Source organism: Hyperolius riggenbachi, chromosome 2 (genome assembly GCF_040937935.1).
Source record: "Hyperolius riggenbachi isolate aHypRig1 chromosome 2, aHypRig1.pri, whole genome shotgun sequence".
NCBI lineage: Eukaryota > Metazoa > Chordata > Amphibia > Anura > Hyperoliidae > Hyperolius > Hyperolius riggenbachi.
In genome coordinates, this window is record NC_090647.1 from 194,097,009 (window position 1) to 194,119,548 (window position 22,540).

Consider the following 22,540-nt stretch of genomic DNA (forward strand, 5'->3'; position numbering starts at 1 on the left):
CCCTGTTCAAGTGATCATTCAGAAATGGAAGGAGTATGGCACAACTGTAAACCTACCAAGACAAGGCCATCCACCTAAACTCACAGGCCGAAAAATATATATACACACACAATTGTGTTCAAAATTATTCAACCCCCACTAAAATTGAGTGTTTTGGCCAGTTTGACATTGATTTTGATCATTTTGGTCATCTTGTTTACAATTAAATCAAAGAGGCACTTGTAAGTCAGACAAATATAACATACCATTTATAATGAAATAACCTCAAATGTCTTTTCTGTGCACATCATTACCAGTTTTATTCAACCCCCAAGTGACATTCATTCTTAGTACTTATTATATATATATATATATATATATGTATATATATATATGTATATATATATATATATATATATATATATATATATATATAATTTATGGTGACTGTTATCTGAGAGATAGAACATTTTATCATATTTTCTCTTGTAATTCCAGTTTAAATTTGTTAGGAGTCTGAGTTGGTGCCCGTTTCTCCCGACTCCAGATACCCAAAAATTACTCTGACTCCACAGCCCTGAATTAAGGTCAACATTATTTTGAGTATATACAGTACCTTTAAACTTAAAGAGAACCCGAGGTATATTTAAAGAATGTTATCTGCATACAGAGGCTGAATCTGCCTATACAGCCCAGCCTTTGTTGCTATCCCAAACCCCACTAAGGTCCCCCTGCACTCTGCAATCCCTCATAAATCACAGCCGTGCTGTGAGGCTGTGTTTACATCTGTAGTGTCAGTCTCAGCTGCTCCCCCGCCTCATGCATAGCTCCGGTCCCTGCCCCCGTCCCTTCCCTCCAATCAGCAGGGAGGGAAGGGATGCAGGCGGGGACCGGAGTTCTGCAGGAGGCGGGGAGAGCAGCAGACTGACACTATAGAGATAAACACAGCCATCTCTGACAAGCTGTTTGTCAGCAGCGTGGCTGTGATTTATGAGGGATTGCAGAGTGCAGGGGGACCTTAGTGGGGGTTGGGATAGCAACAGAGGCTGGGCTGTATAGGCAGATCCAGCCTCTGTATGCAGATAATATTCTTCAAACCCACCTCGGGTTCTCTTTAATAAAGGGTTACCTGTAACTGCAAACTGAAAATGTCTTTCATACAATTTTAGATCAAATTCTCCATATAAGTTATATGTTTTAACCACTTTACCCCCGCGTGTACGGATTTCTCCGCCCCTTTTTCCATCCTTTCACCCCCAGGGACGGAAAAATCCGTACTTTGCGCACTCCTGCCGCTGTCCGCGCTCCCGCTCGTAAACACGCCGCCCGCCGCTAGTAAACACGCCGCCGCCCGCTCGCCCAGAGATCAACGAACGGGAAAATCCATTCCCGTTCGTTGATCTAAGCCCCGCAATGATCTGCTGCCGCTCGGCTGAGCAGCGCGATCATTGTGAAAAAATAACAAAGTCCCAGCCTCTTTCTACTTCCTGCAAGCGTCCGGAAGGACGCTTGCAGGTCGCATGAAACAAATTGGTAATGTTGCCATCTTGTGGCCAAATAGTAAAACTACACCCTAACCATTTTTTACACACAAATAAACTTGTTTTACACAAAAAATTAACTCCTTACCTCCCACACTCCCAAATAAAAAATTTACAATTTAAAAAAAATACATAAATAGTTACCTTAGGGACTGAACTTTTTAAATATTTATGTCAAGAGGGTATAACACTGTTACTTTATAAACTATGGGCTTGTAATTAGGGATGGACGCAAAACTGAAAAAAATGCACCTTTATTTCCAACTAAAATATTGGCGGCAAACATTGTGATAGGGACATAATTTAAACGGTTTTATAACCGGGATAAATAGGCATTTACATTTAATGGGTTTTAATTACAGTAGCATGCATTATTTAAAAACTATAAAGGCCGAAAACTGAAAAATAATAAATTTTTTCCCACATTTTTTCCTATTTTCCCATTAAAACACATTTAGAATAAAATTATTCTTGGCATAATGTCCCACCTAAAGAAAGCCTAATTGGTGGCGAAAAAAACAAGATATAGTTCATTTCATTGCGATAACTAATGATAAAATTATAGACGAATGAATGGAAGGAGCGCTGAAAGGTGAAAATTGCTCTGGTGGTCAGGGGGTAAAACCCCTCAGTTGGGAAGTGGTTAAAATCAAGATTTGTATCTAGAAAACAGAATGAAGTTAGAAGACTGCTAGAAACGAACACTGTAACACTGGGCTCAAGTCCAAGTTTGTAGTGACACTGTTTACACAGCAGAACCCTTATTTCTTTTGACTGGTAAACAGCCATGAACACAATGCAACATATTTCTGCTTCACAGCTACCAAAGAAAGCCAAAGAACGCTTCCTCATTTAAATGATCATCTGTTTAAGTAATCAGCTTAATGTCCATAATGATTGTGACAAAGCAACACAAATGTAAAAGATTGGTGAGGTTATCCTAGCAGATAAAGCATGCAAACAAAACAATCTAGCAAGGTGTTGACACAACTTAAGTAATCAGCTTGTTTAAAGGCTAACAGAGTGAGTACAATGAGCAGTCTAGTGTGTGCCACTGAAAAACCATTGAAAGGCAACAAGACCTATTATCATACTGTAAGGTGCAAGTGGGCAACTCCCACTAAAATATCATTTAATATCACACCCTGATAAGGGCTGCTGTACACAGAGCAGCTTATGTAGGAAAACATTATGGTGTTTGTCAAACATGCAGTCATACAGCCATTTCTTTGACACACCTACTGAAGTTATTAGCTGTTCCATTCAGACACCCAAAAATAATATTTAGGGTGTTATTATGTGGCTGCACAGAACGATTGTGACTGATGAAACCTTTTGTTCTGGAATCACTCAGACACTTGCAGATATTAATAAAAGCAGGCTCTAGTCATTGAAAATGTGTGTGAGGCCACAAGGTGCTTATTTTAAAGGCTGTTTCACTCTGTTGACAGGACAGCACGATTCCCAAAAGGAAAATAAAACATTTGCTGGGCCTTTTTAAACCAAACGAAGGGAATCAAAAGAGCAACAATAAAGCTGCACATATAATTTAATTCAACAGAGAGCATGAGTATTAAATGTTTTGAAAGGAACCAGTTATATTTCAGCTGTATACTCTCCAAAGAAAGCTTAGATATTGAAGGAATACATTTGCCGTTGTGGGCCGGCACGTGCACAGGGAGGGGCTCTGGGTGCTCAAGCACCCTCCTCTATTTTGCTGCCGACATATGGACCCCTTTCCTCCAAGACTGCCTCCTCCTCTCCTCACTGGGGCGATATCTCAGCCTATGGAGAGTGGTAGCTCAGAGAAGTAATCTGAGCTCCCAAGTGTGAAACAGAGCTGGAGAGCTTGCCATCTCCATGGCAGTAGCATCACGTGACTGACGATCAGAAGATATGTGGTTGCAGGAGAGTATGGAGAAGAGGCTCTCTGTTCACATACACTACTGGATTGGAGGAGCGAGGAGAGAGAACACAGCTGCCAGAGACAGGTGACTACACCACACGCGGCTCCAGAGTCCAAGCTGTGTTCTCTGTGTCGTAAGTGGTGGGGCAATTCTGGTGCTAGAAAGCAAGGTCCATGCATTCCTACTCTGTCTGGGGTGAAGGTGAAGCAGGGAGGAACCACCTATTGTTGCTGTGGGGGAGAGATGTGCAGGGATTGGCCACCTACTGCTGGTGTGTGTGTGTGTGTGTGTGTGTGTGTGTGTGTGTGTGTGTGTGTGTGTGTGTGTGTGTGTGTGTGTGTGATTGAGCAGGTGGAGTCTACCTATTGAGGGGGGGGGGGGGAGCAGGGAGAGGCCTTCAATTGCGGCTGTGGAAGGGGGGTGATGAAGAGTCTACTTATCACTACTACTGAACAGAACCTCCAGAGTAAATAAGAACATCCTGCAAGTAAAACTAAGTTATATTTACCTAAGAAGCCTTGTCCCGCGATGCCGTCCCGAAGTCCCTGCATCACCCGACTTCCGGCACCTGGCGAGAAAACCGCCAAGCTATTTACTGTAGTAAATAGCATGGAATTTTTCTCTGCGGAGAGAGGAGGCGGGACATATTTGCGCCTGGCCTCGCCTCCTTGATCTCCGCAGAGAAAAACTTCAAGCTATTTACTGTAGTAAATAGCATGGCGTTTTTCTCTGTGGAGAGGGAGGAGGCGGGGCATATTTGGGACAAGGCTTCTCGGGTAAATATAACTTTCTTTTACATGTAGGCTGCAGGATTTTCTTATTTACTCTGGAAGTTTTGTTTAAGGAAGTTCTTGCATGTCAAAAATGTCAAAAAAAAAATATGCAGGTCCATGCAGAGGATCCTTAACAGTGGTCAAATGTACCTGGCATTACAAACAAATACAAACTTAAGCCAGGCATATACTATTAAATAACCATTATTTGACTGGAAAACAAAGGCATAATACCAGTACTACTACCATACGGTAATGCAGAAATACTACTGCCTTCTAACACTGGCTTTCAGAATTTCAGATTTCAGAAGAAGCTTCAGTCAAAACTAATCAGAACACCAACACCACAAGTTTTGTATAGCATAATACAGAGTAATGGTATGAGGTGGTTGATTTTCCATTCACACACAGGCAACAAAAACAACCAACGTTTATTCAGATTTTTCATGCAAAATCAATTGAGAAAGGCCTATATTTTTAACTGGAAGTATTGTCAAACTAGCCATCTGATGATTAAATAGTGTTGAATAGTGTATGCCTACTTAAGGTACCTGAAGTGAGATGTGACATGATAAATGTGTAGGGAACAGTGCCAATGCTACTTAGAATGAGCGTGTTTTTTTTTTTTTTTTATTTCTTCCTTACTGTAAAGGTTAAAGAGTACATAAATGGAAAAAGTGCCCAATCTGGGTACTTACCTCAGGAGAGGGAAGCCTCTGGATCCTCCAGAGGCTTCTTCCATCACCTCCTCCTCACCATTCCAACACTAAGACCACCACAGGCCAGCACTGCAAAGGTGCAGACAGCTCATGCCTGCACAAGAGCACGAACCCGAAAAGGCTCTAAATTCCCCGCCAAGCCTGAGCGGTAGCTCCATGTTACTGCGCAGGTGCGAGCTGTCCTGCGCAGTTCGCCATGCTCATCCTTGTACGGAGGTGGACAGAGGACGCCTTTCTGTTGATTGTATTCAGGAAAAATCGGAGTTGGAAATCGGAAACGGATTTGCAGTGTGCAGGGAGCCTAAAAAACTACTCTCATATACCCGAGACAGTGAAATCTTTAAACTTTGATTTTAACCCTTAAATACAAAATAAAACGATGGTATTTCAGTAATGTCGTAATTACGATTAGGACTATAAACACAATGGTTTATTTCATCACTTTATTTACACTTCAGATTTGCTTTAAAGGTCAACTATCACAGCATATTGAAAAATGTAATATACATACATATAAGATGTAACCTTGTCCCAGAGTAAAATGAATTCTAAGTTACTATTTCCCTGTGGCACTTTCATTTACAGTACCTAGAAAAAATCTTAGGGATCTGACAGGTTCTGAACTAGTCCATCCACTCATGGTGGATTCTCAGTATTTTCTTTTTATATTGAAAAGCATTTACTGAACGTCAGTTGCGCTGTCAAATGGGCAAAATAATGTGCAGACAATTAGAAAAGATGCTTTTGTAAAGAATGAAGGAAATATAGAGAATCCCCCATGAGGAAATGGATTAGCCCATTACCTGTCAGATTTGTACCAATTGTAAGTGACATAGGAAAATATAATTTATAGTGCATTTTACTCTGGGATAAATGTATAATTTATATGTATGTGCTTGCATGTATTTTGCATTTTACAATTGTTCTCAATAGTGATCCTTTGCCTTATTGTTCTGTACAGATATCAAGGGAGATTTACCACACCCTCACACCACTGGGCTAAATAGCATAATAATGGTCTGTAAAAAACAGAAACATAACTGTTACTGCCACCTTGTACTGTCTTACATACTATGTGCTTGTAAAGTAGTAATAACAATTTGAAATGAAGTGGATCAGAAGGTGTCCCTAACTTATAAGTCCTTGAGCAAAGCATTTTTAATATATGTCAAATTAACATTTTATAAGCCAGCTACAATGGTGATGCCTTCATTGTGCCTCAAGTCTGTATTAGTAATGCTAATATTGTATAAACAGATTACTGCAATCAGATATTATCAATGTTTCCTGAAAATATGTTAACGTCTTGCATGTCTAATACATTGTGGATGTATCGAAAAAGAGGATGTGCACTAAAACATTACACACATTAACTGAAATGGGCCCCAGTCAACTGATGCACACCAATTAACTGTATTTCCACCTTGCAGAAGTTAAAAATAGTTCTGCAGCATACTGACTTCAAAGTGATACTCCAGACAGTTTAAATTACATGTAGTTTGCTTCCCAGAGTTACAACGCAACCATGGAAAATTAAGTTCATAGCTTGTTATGAAGCTACACAGCTAGAGCAGGGAAAGTATAATGACAGGTTGGCTGAATTATGCTGCCCTCTTGTGTCCTCAAAGCCGCAGTGCATTGCAGTTTGCATTTCAAGACAACATAGAAACGTTCTGTATCAAGCTTTTGTTGTTTTCTTTCCTTCACAATATGCATATTTAAACATTTTGGGAGAGTGCAAAGCAGTTTTCTAAACTGCATATCATTCATCAATATTATTTCTAACAAAAATGCATTGAAAACAAAATGTTGCTCTGTAGAAGCTTCACAATGTCTTCAGCTTTATCATTGTCACACATGTACGGCAGTATCTATATATTTTTTTATATATGTATTTATATAGCGCCAACATATTACGCAGCGCTGTACAGAGTATATTGTCTTGTCACTAACTGTCCCTCACAGGGGCTCACAATCTAGTCCCTACCATAGCCATATGTCTATGTATGTATCGTGTAGTTTACGTATCATAGTCTAGGGCCAATGTAGGGGGAAGCCAATTAACTTATCTGTATGTTTTTGGGATGTGTGAGGAAAGCAGAGTGCTCGGAGGAAACCCACGCAGATACAGGGAGAACATACAAACTCCTTGCAGATGGTGACCTGGCTGGGATTTTAACCAGGAACCCAGCGATGCAAGGCGAGAGCGCTAACCACTACGCCACCGTGCTGCATCGTGCTATGAACTATGTACAGCAGTATTTTCGCTGCGCAGCACCTTGTAGTATGTACTGTAGTATCTACTATGCATAGCACCATGGAAGATTGTGGTGTTATATAAAATGGTAATAACAGTGTTCTCAATGGTGTTATGTTATCATTATTACTGTGTATTTATAGCGTTTTGACATCTTCCTCAGAACTTCACTATTATTAGCACTTTTAACAGAATTTTAGTCACAGCACTGTTCTGACACACACATCTAAGACCTTAGCAAAAGTTTATAACCGTTTGAAAGCAGCTATAACTTCGGTTATCCAGTGATTGCTCATCAAAGCACTTCCTGGTGTATTTTCATTAAAAAATTACAGGTATAAAAATACCGTAAGCCAATAATAACAAAAGCTTACAACCCTATTTAAGGCTTAACTAACAACACTCTGCATACTTATCATAAGTGGTATGAACACAAGCCACAGAACAGTTCTAGTTAACAATGTGACCATAGAGGAAATATGATGATATCATTTTCTATGCGTGTTGCCTAGTAATTGAAGTGACCAACAAAACAACGGGAGATGCATTTTCAGTGTTCTCATTAGCCATACTGCCAGCATGTTAAAACAAGATATTTCTCATGCTCTTATGCTGACTATCTTTAACAGGTTTTCCCCTGGAGGAGTTCAGGTGAGCTGAGGGACTTGACGTAGGCAAGAGTGTTGAGCAAAGACAAGGAAAATAGAGTGGTCACAAATGACAAAACTACTTCTGGTGTTCAGTCTTGTTGACACTTATGAGCACAAAAGGGAACACGTAAAATAAACATTGAAATGAAAGGCATATTTACAGGTTACATTTCCAGCTACAAAAAGCTTCCAAACAAAGAGGAAGGAAAGTAAGGAAAATAATTGTTACATACAAAGGGGTACAATTCAAAGGTCAACTAGAATTCTTGTCTTTTCAGCCATACAAGTACAGAACACTTCACACTACTGCACATACACATAAAGGGCTTCATGTATCAAATTGTCAATAATAAGAACTGCCATTCTGACTCTACAGTCATCAAACAGATTAAGTGCGGCTCTAGAAAGCGGCAGTGTCAGTCTGAAGGATTCAATTTGCTCTGTGGCCGTGAGGACACAAATTAAAAGGACTTGCTATGTAAAGACAATGATCTCTTAATTATATCTTTTGAATCATTCCACAGCCTGGACAGTAAAATAAATTGTGCAAAGAGATGCTTTTTTGAGGGTTTTTTTGCGTATAAAAATTATATATTTTATTATATCCTTACATTCCTTAATGGTTTTGTATTACATTTATTAACAAACCCTCATTCTTCTCTTCCAATATACCAGTCAGTCCCTCTAGATTGTAAGCCTGCGTCCCTTCCCTCCCGCTGATTGGAGGGAAGGGACGCGGGCAGGTAGCGCCGATACAGAGGAGGCGGGGGAGCGGCGCTAACAGACAGGCATAGGTAAACATTGTGCTGGCGACACGCTGTGTGTCGCTAGCACTGCGGAGGGGATAGCGGCGCGCAGGGGGGTCCTGGAGGCACACCATGGGGCAACAGAGGCTGGTGTTAGTGTGCACAACCAGCCTCTGTGCCCCACTAACATAATTAAATCCCACCTTGGGTTCTCTTTAACTTTATCCTAGGGCTAACAAAGAGAGTAAAACAAGGGACATGAATGTCACACATTATATGGGCAATCACGGCAACTTAAAAAAACCTACCAATAAACAAGGAAATATTGTCTCAACTTCCCTGCTACATATGCTGCCAATTAGAGTTCAGCATGTTCAGAGAGAAGGAGAGGCATGTATTTGAAATAGGGTAGGACAGCCGATGAAGTGCAGAACTTATGGCTATTAGTGCAGTTTTGTGGAATAGTGTGATCTCACCAATCGTTGCACCCTCAAGGTGTCTAGCTCAGGCTTTGCGCGGCTCTCACCCGCTTCCTCTCCGGGATTCCATGTGGTTTTGCACGTCTTCAGTGTACACCAGCAGGCCGAAGGAGGACCTCACTGCACCGCTCTACCTGTGCTGTCACTACCACACAGACACAACAGGGAGCAGGTGCATACAACTGCTTCCACGTGTGTCGCCACTGCAGCAGCCAATAGCCAGCAGGAATGCAGGACAGAAACGCCACCCATCTATGCATTATGTCTTCGGACTTCATCAGGGTCCTACACAGTTTCAAATACATGCCTCCTCTCTGAAGATGCTGGACTCTAGTACCGGTACTTGGGTGGAATGTGAGTGAGGGTATGTGTGTGTGTGGTAGGCTGCATGGGAGCGCTCCAAAAGTAGGAAGGGGAGGGTTACAGAACGGGACACTGAAAGCACAGGGGTGTGACTTAAAAAACAAATTCAGCTTAAGAATGAACCTACAGTCCCCATCTTGTTTGGTAACTGGGTACTATCTGAATCCTGCAGCATAAGGTATTTAACTTTATTTGGGCAACATCCAAGCACAGGCTTCCCAAGGAAATTATGCATCGACTTCAATGCAAGGAAGGCCTAATGAGGGGTGCCTCATTTCTATCTACAGCACATTGATAGATGTGATCCAGCTCTCTTGAAATTGGTAAGTGGCCATTGTTCAAAAAGTTTTTGGGGAAGAGTGTCCCACATGCATACTCTATGAATCCTACCTGGGTGGTAGGCCTCATACAGTAAAAAAGTTGGTCGGTCGCCCCTCCCCTCCCCCCCCCCCAAAAAAAGTGCAGGCAGGTAAAATATCTTCCCCTGCCCGTAGGTTGGTTATAAGGTATCACAAATACAATTTTTGCCATCTACAAAACTAGCGCGCATAGTTGCTCTTCATAATGATAGCATCTAGGCGCACTAAAATGAAGATAGAAAAATTATTATCATTGTGGTTTGACTTTTTTTAGGGGGGGGGGGGGGGGAGGAGGATTAATATGGAAAACCGATATTTCTATTGCTTTAAAACATTTCAACAAAGAGTGAGTGATGCTAACATACCAATTGGGTTCCTGTCAAAAAATAGGACTGGTGCTCGCAGGAGTGACTGGAACATTTGGTTGTGTAAGGCCTGAGCAGCAGAAACAAGGACCTGAAAAACCAGCAGACTGCGAAGAAGCCCAAACACGATGGTAGCCACAGTTAAACCTAGAAATACAGAGTGATAGAAGGTACAATTATATATCAACTGGATATGTGCTGAAAAAAATATTAATATCAATGTATAATATATTTAAGAAAAGCAGGGAAACCATCCATGACTAGACACTCAAAAACAGTTCTGCAAGTTGGAGCAGTACTTTTGCTTGGCTCAGATACACATATACACACAGCTGTAGGTTTGAGCCCCCTCTAACTTAGCATAGTATCTGTAAAAAGAGGCAACAGGATTACTGTAGAAAAGTCAAATACTTATCTCCTTTATATGTATATGTTATATGAGCAGTGTTCTCCCCAGAATTTTTTTCTAGCCAGGTGGCATGAAAATGTAGCCGGGTGGCATGAAAAAGTAGCTGGGTGGGGCGAGATGAGAGAATGCAGGGCCGATGCTTCTGTGAGCAACTCTGCTTACAGCATAGGAAGAGGTGAGCTGATAACAGCCGGGTGGTCATCAAAACTAGCCGGGTGGAGCACCCGGCTAAAAGAGCCTGGGGAGAACACTGCATCAGAATATAAAGAATAGGGATAAGCAAGCAAATCGTTCATGCTCACTTCTCCTCGGCAAACTGAGCCTTTTTTTGCTAGCTATGAATTTTTGCGATAATGACATACATTCGCATTCATTTTCAACTTTACTAATTTCCGCAAATTTACCGGCAATTTTCGGGGCAAGAATTAACAGCCAACATAAGCGGTTATCAGCAAAACCCTCATACATGCTAGAATCACCAAATTTACAGGGTATGTTAGGAACAGTGGGGGGAAATCTTTAAAGAAAACGTAGTTTTTGAGAAAATTTTAAAGTTACAATAGGAATTTTTCTTTAAATGCAGTTAGATGACAGATAATGTATCTAACTATTGGTAGTGAAAATTAACATATATCATGAGACTGAGCAGTGAATTTCATGCTGGAGTTTCCATTAGGTCCCCTTGTTCCCAAATTTGGCGATTCTAGCATGTGTGGGGCCTTTGATATAAACCACTGAAGTCGGCACCTGTTAACTTTATTGTATTCACGGGAATGTTTTTGCAAAATTCACAGAACAATTGTGTTTTCAATAACATTTTTCGAGAGCAGATACGTTCTCGCTCATCCCTAATAAAGAATCCCTGTACAACCATACCGGACTTGTTCATTACACTTATTATAAATGTAGGTCCTCAATATACACATTCACATAGAAAGAGTGGCCTTGACACAGTGAGGGTGCAAGACAGCCGGAAGTACCCTGGCAGAATCTGATAGGTACATAGAAAGACCAATCATAGAGCAGTCCCTTTCATAGCTCAATTTCTGTGCCAGCCAGGAACAAGTTATTATGTGCAAACCTAGGTCGGCCCACACTTGTCTCTGAAATTCCACTTTCATTCATGTCGTCATTTTGTTTTCTCTTTTAAGTGTAAGTGTGCACTGCTCTTTTTAACTTTCAATAATTAATTTAAAAATCATTTAGACAATTCTCAAAGCTCTCTAGAGTTTAAAATGCATTGACCACCATGACACTACCGTAAAATCCTGTGTCTGCAACTTTGCATCACTCTGCCTATAATGCCCCTTCTCAATCAGCTGGCTAGTAATAATAATAATAATAATTATAGAATTTGTATAGTGCTTTTCTCCTGTTGGATTCAATGAGCTTCCGATTCAGCCATTAGAGCGCACTCGGAGGGCAGTAGCAGTGTTAGGGCCTAAGCCCACTAACACATTTGTGTTCACTTTTCAGCATCTGTGACATTGATGTGTAAATGAAAAGAGGATACAACTGCATTAGTGGGCTCAGGCCCTTAGGGAGTCTTGCCCAAGAACTCCTACTGTATAGGTGCTGGCTTACTAAATAGGAAGAGCCGAGATTTGAATCCAGGTCCCCGTAACCATTACACTATCCAGCCACTTAAATTATTGTATAAGTATTATATTGGTACTTTGATTACTATGAATTCTGGAATATTTACTGTATGTGTAGTGTGAAGCTGAGAGGACTATTGCCAAACCACTAATTGTGACCCACCCCTGATCAGGACTGATGAATAAATAAATATTTTATCAGTAACTTAGTGCTTGAAGCCAAGCTCTGGTGATATTGCCATAGCAGACAGATTGTTACCTGCATAGACTCCCAGATATAGGTTGTAATCTAATTGCTCTGTCTCCGATGAGTTAGATCCAGCAGTGACATTCAGCTTCTCCTGCTCTGTTGCCCTAGTAAACAAAACAGCAACATGTTACAAGAACATCATTAACACTTAGCAGTTGTCACATCTTTCTGGGCATTTGCTGGGTGGCTAAACCATGCATTTAGCTACTCAGACCACTGAGCAATGAACTCCAATGTGGAAAAATGTCATGGTCCATACACACGTAGTGGAGCACTATTTTGTGTATATGGGCCATAGTTTTACAAAGTGTGACTTTTTTTGCTCTTGAAAACTAATACGGTAAGAGTACTGTAAATCCAACATAAAAGGCAGAATCAAAGGGCTCCCCAGGGCTCAGGAATCCCTGATGATCCTTAAAGAGAACTCAAGGTGGTTTATTGGGGGGCAGATGGGACATAGAGGCATGTTCTCTGCCTCATGACATATCTGTGTCCCCACACCGCCACTCTCTGCCCCCCCACCGCTGCGCTATAGCCCCCTGAGACTAGCAACAATATTTGTCGCTATCTCAGAGGTAAACATGTGGGAGAAGGATTCCCTGTTCAAAACGCCCACCAGGGGCTTTCCTGCAGGGTTTCCAGAGCTGCCGTCTCATTCCAGCGTCGTGATCCAGAAAAAGTGAAAGAAGGCCATTGCGGCCTACAGGAGCGGCGGTTTTGGAGACTACCTGATCCGCTCAGCCCCCCGGATCAGGTAGCCTAGTTGTTTTTTTTATATTTCATGAGCCCACCTCAGGCTCTCTTTACATTCAGAAGATAGGCTAGTTAGCCTACACAGTCAATAATAGAGTTAATTTATTAAAATAAAAAGAAAAAAAACATTTAAAATTGGCAAAAGAGCACATTATTTTCTACTAGCAAACCTAAGACCGTTTAAAAACGGGCTCTAGGTCTGTGTTTCACGCCGTGCCAGCAGCGCACGTGCCCACCAACCCGCCGCGCGTCCAACTGCCGCACACCTGGCCGCCCGCTCACCTGCCACACACCCGGCGGCCCGCCCACACGCCGCACATCCGCCGCCCGCTCACACGCCGGCCTGGCTCCCTGGCCCCGTCCTCCTGTCTCTGTGTAGCTGGGTCCGTCCTGCGCACATGCGCAGTAGCAAGAAGCACGGACCCAGCTACACAGGGACAGCGTGTCACAGGGGTTTTATTATAGAGGATAAACATTATTTTAGATAAAGCTAAATGTATTTAGATAGAAGTAAACAGAAGAGACTAAAGGAGACAAGGTGTTGACCTGACTGGCTGCTGTGACAGACTTGAGAGGACCATTTCTCTCAGGAACACACATTCTGTGCAATGCTGTGTACTAGTAATCCCCAGTTAAGAGACAAAAGAGAGCCACCTTCCAAGTGTGAGTGAATTCTATTTAAAGAAACCCTGAAGTGACATATAACTTGATAAATCAAACATCTAAATTCAGCACCAATACTGCTTATGGTGCCCATACATGATACAATTTTTTTAATCCAATCTTACCATTTTAATGTAATATAGGGGAACTGCCTAAATTATCTTTTCAGTATATTCACTTAATTTACCCTTATTCTACATAGAAATGGTAAGATTGGATAAAAAAAATTGTACCATGTATGATAACCATTAGAATAATTCTGTGTTCATTTGTTTTCTCACTGTAAAGGTTATGAATCCAATGCTATAATTGTCAGTGTCTCTGCAGATAATTTTCACTTTAGAGGTCATAAAAATCCTGTGTAGTTGTAGAAAAAAAAACACTTCAGAGTGGGTCAAGATTAGTCTGTATAGGAGTGAACTAAACATTCAAACCTTCAAGCACAGATTTTTTTAACCACTTCACCACTGAGGGGGTTTTACCCCTTAAAGGGGAACTGAAGAGAGAGGTATATGGAGGCTGTCATGTTTATTTCCTTTTAATCAATACCAGTTGCCTGGCAGCCCTGCTGGTCTATTTCTCTGCAGTAGTATCTGATTAAAACCAGAAACAAGCATGCAGCTAGTCTTGTCAGATCAGACTTATAAGTCTGAACCACTGAAACACCTGATCTGCTGCATGCTTGTTCAGGGGCTATGGCTAATAGTATTAGAGGTAGAGGATCAGCAGGGCTGCCAGGCAACTGGTTTTGTCTAAAAGGAAATAAACATGACAGCCTCCATATACCTCTCTCTTCAGTTCCCCTTTAAGCACCAGAGCAATTTTCACCTTTCAGCGCTCCTTCCATTCATTCGTCTATAACTTTATCATTACTTATCACAATTAAATGAACTATATCTTGTTTTTTCCGCCACCAATTAGGCTTTCTTTAGGTGGGACATTATGCCAAGAATTATTTTATTCTAAATATGTTTTAATGGGAAAATAGGAAAAAAGTGGGAAAAAATGCATTATTTTTCAGTTTTCGGCCATTATAGTTTTTAAATAATGCATGCTACTGTAATTAAAACCCATGAAATATATTTGCCCATTTGTCCCGGTTATAAAATTGTTTAAATTATGTTCCTATCACAATGTTTGGCGCCAATATTTTATTTGGAAATAAAGGTGCATTTTTTTCAGTTTTGCGTCCATCCCTAATTACAAGCCCATAGTTTATAAAGTAACAGTGTTGTACCCTCCTGACATAAATATTTAAAAAGTTCAGTCCCTAAGGTAACTATTTATGTATTTTTTTTATTGTACATTTTTTACTTTTTTTTTAATTACAAAAAAAAAAAAAAAAATGGGGAGTGTGGGAGGTAACGAGTTATTTTTTTATGCATAAGTAATGTATTTGTATGTGAAAAATGCTTTAGGGTGTAGTTTTACTATTTGGCCACAAGATGGCAACAGTAACTTTTTGTTTAATGCGACCTTTAATGCGACCTCCTTCCGGACGCTTGGAGGAAGTACTAGGAGGCTGGGAACGTTTTTTTTTTTTCACAATGATCGCGCTGCTTAGCGGAGAAGCAGCGGATCATTGCGGGGCTTAGATCAACAAACGGGAATGGATTTTCCCGTTCATTGATCTCCGGGCGAGTGGCCGGCGGCGTGTATACGAGCGGGAGTGCGCGCTAGAGCGAGCGGGAGCGCGGGCAGCGGCGGGAGCGTGGAAAGTACGGATTTCTCCGTCCCTGGGTGTGAAAGGATGGAAAAAGGGACAAAGAAATTAGTACGGGCGGGGGTAAAGTGGTTAAATCCAAAATTAAAATATGGGATTCCAAGAAATGCCAGTTGAGATGGAGAGGTTGAAAAAAGTGGTTAGAGCAGGGATAGGGGAAGAGGAGAGCTGGGGGATAAGATGAGAGGGAATAGAGTCCAGAGTAAAGCTAGTGAGTGAGCCTTATGGATTAGTGAGGAAAGGTGCTGTTCAGTTACAGGAGGTGAGTTTAGAATAAGTGACTGGCCAGGTAGAGAGGGGTAGTTATTGGTGGGTGAGAAACCGGACAGAGGTTGAGGAAGGTTGAGTAGATGGTTGGACTGGTGAGATGAGTTGCATTTTAAAACTATTCCATATTGGATCAATTTTGCTAATAAAGTATGATGCAAAGTATGATGCACAATTTGGAAGAAAAGTTGTCAGTAGTCACACCACACAGCCACAGTATATTTATTTAATAAGTTGCTTGTCCAGTGAGCAGTGCAATGCCCATAAATGAATGGAGAAACATACCACTCAACAAGGTTTCGTATTTGCATAGTTTCTGCTTATTGTGGTCACACCACTTCTGGGAAGGATGTGATAATTTTCAGTCTGCTGGCTATGGGCAAACAAGCCAAGGGATCACAAATTGCAGTCCTTCTGTATAGTACATTAACCACAGTATGTTTGTGCATGCTCTAATACTTTATTGAAACACTTAGTGAAGCTCCAAGCAAAACTACTTTACCATGGGGTAGAGTGAAAACACGGATAGTGCCTCAGATTTATATCGCTGTCCATAAGTGGGATGACTGACAGGGATTGAACAGAACTCCCTGCCCTGGCGATAAAATCAGCAATAAAGGCATGTATTTGTAGCACAGCAACTGAAGTGACTTCAGCAAAAACTGAGGGTAAGAACTTGCCAACCGAGTAACAGGATGTGCCTACACGGGGCGAGCCTGTAAAAGATGTAATCTACGATTACGTCCAACCGAAGCCTCCCACCTTAATGCTTCCTAATTTATGCAATTCCTGCTAGATTTGGTACGGCAGGCAAATGGTGTATGACAGCACACCTCTCTGGCTGGCGCCTGCTGACCAAATAAAGGTAGGAAATTGCTTTAGCTGGGAGTGAGCAAATTGTGTGTTTTGCAACCGAGTGACAGCAATAAAAGCCTACTATGCCTCAAGTCTAAAAAACAAAAATGTTATGGCTAGTTTTACATCTATTTCATTCACTTTATATTCTATGATCAAACAATTACTATACATTTTAGAATATAAAACATACCAATAAGAAAGCCACCAGTCTTGCAACACATAAGCAACCTGTGGAACCAAAATAAAATATGTTGGATATAATATTGTCACACATATTTAAAATAATACATTTGGTAAATACCAGTTATCAGATGTGCTCCTGTGCCAATACCTGCTTCCTATTAAACATCTCATGGGTAGTAGTTATCAATTACCAGGGTGCCTGTGCAATAACAGTTTTGGGACTCATATACAATTCTAGACTTACATCTCTTGAATCTTTGTCATACTTTGCTAAGCTTGTCTATTTCATTTCTTTTTGACTTTCTCTACTGTGTTTATAAGCATGATTTGCACACACATTATTCTATACCTTTTATAAATATTTTGCATACTTTTTGTCTTCAATAAAGACTTTTTGTATTTTTGCATATAAACGTTTTCAGTTTATTCAATATCTTTTATACATATCCTTGTACTGGTATAATAGTAGGCTCAGGTCAATTACCATCCTTGGTATTATGTAGGTAAACAGAGGCGCCAAAAGAATAAAACCAAAATGATAAAAAGTTTAAAATGCTTAGGAGGCGGTGGTGGACTTGCCTCCTGCCAGCAGACACTGGAAACTGTCAATTAAAGTAGACACAAATTTTATTGGCATACTCCAAAGGGGGCTGCAACGCATTTCACAGGTATAAGCCTGCTTCCTCAGGCAATAAAATATAGGAGCATACAACAGTAACGAGTCCAGGTGACACCAGGCGCTTCTGTCTGTCACAGAGGCGCCTGGTGTCGCCCGGACTCGTTACTGTTGTATGCTCCTATATTTTATTACCTAAGGAAGTAGGTTTATAGCTGTGAAACGCGTCGCAGTCCCCTTTGGAGTACGCCAATAAAATTTGTGTCTACTTTAACTGACAGTTTCCAGTGTCTGCTTGCAGGAGGTAAGTCCACCACCACCTCCTAAGCATTTTAAACTTATCATTTTGGTTTTATTCTTTTGGTGCCTTTGTTTACCTAAATAGTTCTTATATCCACCCTTGATGGAGGGGATACCCCTTTTTCTATCTACAGCGAGCGACTTCTTACTCCTTAGTGGGGACAGGACAATTTCCTTGGAGGTAACCCTGCTTTGTGAGTATATCTATTGTATATCTATTGTTCTCGTCCACTTATACTCCTATTACAGTACATACTACACTATATTGGGCTCTCTGTGTCTCTTTTCTGTATCCTTGGTATTGAACTTATGGCAGCCTTGAGTGAAGACTTAATAAAAGTCAATGCTAACCTTTTCAGCAACATACGACAAATTTTATAAATACTGATCCTTTCCGCAGGGCAGAATAACTAAACTTTACTGTGCAGTAATAGAAAATGAAGTTTAGTGGGTGTTAGGCACAATGCGCAGTATGCATTACGCAAATAAGGAAACCAGCATGTTGTATGCAACGTACAGGTTGTGCATGAGGTGCACTACTTGCCTAAAAATTGTTGCACTCTTTTTGTGATGCCAGCTAAACTTTTATGCACTATCAGTGTACTGTAACGTTAAAGAAGCACCAAAATGGCATATAATCGAATGTAGTCAATTATTCAGAATACTCATTTTTATGTTAATTATCCTGGTTTTAGCATCACAAATACAGTGGTGTGAAAAACTATTTGCCCTCTTCCTGATTTCTTATTTTTTTGCATGTTTGTCACACTTAAATGTTTCTGCTCATCCAAAACCGTTAACTATTAGTCAAAGATAACATAACTGACCACAAAATGCAGTTTTAAATGATGGTTTTTATTATTTAGTGAGGAAAAAAAACCTCAAAACCTACATGGCCCTGTGTGAAAAAGAAATTGCCCCCTGAACCTAATAACTGGTTGGGCCACCCTTAGCAGCAATAACTGCAATCAAGCGTTTGCAATAACTTGCAACGAGTCTTTTACAGCGCTCTGGAGGAATTTTGGCCCACTCATCTTTGCAGAATTGTTGTAATTCAGCTTTATTTGAGGGTTTTCTAGCATGAACCGCCTTTTTAAGGTCATGCCACAACATCTCAATAGGATTCAGGTCAGGACTTTGACTAGGCCACTCCAAAGTCTTCATTTTATTTTTCTTCAGCCATCCAGAGGTGGATTTGCTGGTGTGTTTTGGGTCATTGTCCTGCTGCAGCACCCAAGATCGCTTCAGCTTGAGTTGACGAACAGATGGCTGGACATTCTCCTTCAGGATTTTTTGGTAGACAGTAGAATTCATGGTTACAAAGTTAAGGAAAGGTGGGGGGGAAAGGCTGCGCATCCCTAATTCTCCTCGCAGTAGAATTCATGGTTCCATCTATCTCAGCAAGCCTTCCAGGTCCTGAAGCAGCAAAACAACCCCAGACCATCACACTACCACCACCATATTTTACTGTTGGTATGATGTTATTTTGCTGAAATGCTGTGTTACTTCTACGCCAGATGTAATGGGACACGCACCTTCCAAAAAGTTCAACTTTTGTCTTGTCGGTCCACAAGGTATTTTCCCAAAAGTCGTGGCAATCATTGAGATGTTTTTTAGCAAAATTGAGACGAGTCTTAAAGTGAACCTCCGGACTAAAAATCTACTCAGCAGCACTGAAAAGGCTTGGTGTTTCTTTAACAGTTTCACAGCATCAGAATTTTGTTTCTCTTATACAAGCCTCATTTTTAGCTGCACCGAAGAAAACTGCCCAGGCTTTTTTCCCCTGATGCTGTGCAAAGCATGATGGGACTTCTGATTTTGTTGTTCTCGTTCTGCTGTTTTGGTGCAATTTTTTTTTTTTTTACATTTTGAATTTGACATTTGAAGCCTAGCGTGTGCAGCTGGGAGGGGTAATCAGGACACAGTCCAGTTGGAACTGTGTCTCCTGCTCTTTGTCACCTCCTTTTAAACAAAAAGATGGCTTCCCCCATGACAAAGATGGCAGCCCCCATGAATCACAAACATTTGCCAGTTCTTTTAAAACAGGGTGGGTAAGAGATTATATTACCTATTTATTCTAAATAACATAACTAATGTAACTTGATGACAGTATGTTTGTTTAAGCTGAAGTTCCCCTTTAATGTTCTTTTTGCTTAAAAGTGGTTTGCACCTTGGATATCTGCCATGCAGGCCGTTTTTGCCCAGTCTCTTTCTTATGGTGGAGTCGTGAACACTGACCTTAATTGAGGCAAGTGAGGCCTGCAGTTCTTTAGATGTTGTCCTGGGGTCTTTTGTGGCTTCTCGGCTGAGTTTTCTCCGCGCTCTTGGGGTAATTTTGGTCGGCCGGCCACTCCTGGAAAGGTTCTTCACTGTTCCATGTTTTTGCCATTTGTGGATAATGGCTCTCACTGTGATTTGCTGGAGTCCCAAAGCTTAAGAAATGGCTTTATAACCTTTACCAGACTGATAGATCTCAATTACAGTACTTTTGTTCTCATTTCTTCCTGAATTTCTTTGGATCTTAGCATGATGTCTAGCTTTTTAGGTGCTTTTGGTCTACTTCTCTGTGTCAGATATCTCCTATTTAAGTGATTTCTTGATTGAAACAGATGTGGCAGTAATCAGGCCTGGGGGTGACTACAGAAATTGAACTCAGGTGAGATAAACCACAGTAGAGTTATTTTTTAACAAGGGGGGCAATTACTTTTTCACACAGGGCCATGTAGATTTGGAGTTTTTTTTCCTCACTAAATAATAAAAACCATCATTTAAAACTGCATTTTGTGTTCAATTATGTTATCTTTGACTAATAGTTAACGGTTTTTGATGAGCAGAAACATTTAAGTGTGACAAACACGCAAAAGAATAAGAAATCAGGAAGGGGGCAAATAGTTTTTCACACCACTGTACTTCCAATATATGTGTATTTTTGAATATTGATATTTAAAACCGCCCTCCCACTGATTTTTAGCCAGAGCATTCTGGGAGACCAGTTGTTTCTGCAACACACAACAAATAGACATTCTGTTGTGATGTACCTTGCCAGCAGTAAAAATGTTGTCAGCTGTAATAAACTTAAGAATGTTGATCAGGGAGAGGAAAGATTTTACAATAAGCAAACAATGACTATACCATGTATAAATGAATACTGTAAAAAAAAAATGCATTTTTTATAATTAAGTTATATTCAGTAAAGTTCAGTAAAGGTCCTCTTTAAGAGAATCTGCACCATTATACATAAATCTTCGTATACATGACAGATTGTTCTCGGTCAAGTAATTTTCATGAAGGAGTCCGCACACAAACCGTAGAAGCAATAAACGTGAAGTATTTATTCTCCCATCACATACATGTGCAGACACGGTCTGACCTGCTTAGGTCAACGCATGTTTCGGGGCCACGCAGGGTCCCCTTTGTCAAGACAGATAGCAGATAAGACATACACCTTGTCAAACCAGTATACAACTATAGATATACCCCCTAATCCTTTTGGAACAACCCCTGGGCGGTTCCATCAATCACAAAGCTGTTACAATTCAAAATAGCTGTTGCAATTCAATCATGTCTATTTGCAATTCAATTGCATCGCCTGAATGTCAATAGGTCTACCGACCTGTCAATCAATCTTATGACACTCCGATGGGTGGTTCCATCAATCACAAAACTGTTACAATTCAAATAGCTGTTACAATTCAAAAATGTCTATTTGCAATTCAATTGCACGCACACAGACGCGGATGGCGTGCGTTTGTACGCGTTGCGTTTCGCACGCATGGCCATCCGCGTTTGTGATGTGAACAGGGCCTAAATGTCAATAGGTCTATCAGCCTGTCAATCAATCCTATGACACTCCGATGCACTGCATGTCCCAGCATGGTGTTCACATGAAACAGCATATCCAACCAACCTATCCTTGCTTTGGAAGGTGTGACCACCTCCCTGGTAATCATGTATGTGACTATGTGTAGCCGAACGCGTCTCATGCGTTCGCATGGCCCGCCCCTGTTGCCATAGCAATCTCTAAGGGGATGCGACCGTTACGTCGCATTGTGGGCTATGTCGCATGTACACAATAGACGTGCGATGCGTCACAATGTACACATGACGCCATATGATACGTCGCAAGGTACGCATCGCGTTACGCGATGCGCCGCAATATGAGCCAAACCGCAGGTACGAAATTAACATGTAATGCGTCACAATGTGCGCTTGACGTCGTATGATGCGTCGCAACGTACGCATCGCGTCACGCATCTCCAGGGTAACCAGCAAGGATGGTCAGATGCGCATATATCAACCCATAATGTGCAACATTCTCTTTCAGGCTATCATGGGACAGGCTGGGGGAGGTCCCTCAAGGAACTCACATGCCGCCCACCCGTTACCATGGTGCTGTTACATAAACATGCTAAAAAAAATGGTAATATAACCCAGTATGTAAAGCTGTTCATGCTAAGAGACGCGTTCGGCTACACATAGTCACATACATGATTACCAGGGAGGTGGTCACACCTTCCAAAGCAAGGATAGGTTGGTTGGATATGCTGTTCCATGTGAACACCATGCTGGGACATGCAGTGCATCGGAGTGTCATAGGATTGATTGACAGGCTGATAGACCTATTGACATTTAGGCAATGCAATTGAATTGCAAACAGACATTTTTGAATTGTAACAGTTTTGTGATTGATGGAATGTCATCAGAGTGTCATAAGATTGATTGACAGGTCGGTAGACCTATTGACATTCAGGCAATGCAATTGAATTGCAAATAGACATGTTT

General features: G+C 41.1%; 1 protein-coding gene across 2 annotated transcripts in view; it reads right to left on the minus strand.

Annotated features, from left to right (window-relative positions):
* The window catches only part of ABCC4 (ATP binding cassette subfamily C member 4 (PEL blood group)), a 418,547-nt gene that overhangs the window by 189,730 nt on the left and 206,277 nt on the right, over nt 1-22,540 (minus strand). For both annotated transcript variants that reach the window (XM_068267922.1, XM_068267923.1), the window contains 3 exons: nt 16,850-16,887; nt 12,405-12,499; nt 10,139-10,285 (listed from right to left, as the gene is read on the minus strand). In XM_068267922.1, the coding sequence (XP_068124023.1) occupies nt 10,139-10,285; nt 12,405-12,499; nt 16,850-16,887 (280 nt within the window). The remainder of the gene's footprint in view (nt 1-10,138; nt 10,286-12,404; nt 12,500-16,849; nt 16,888-22,540) is intronic.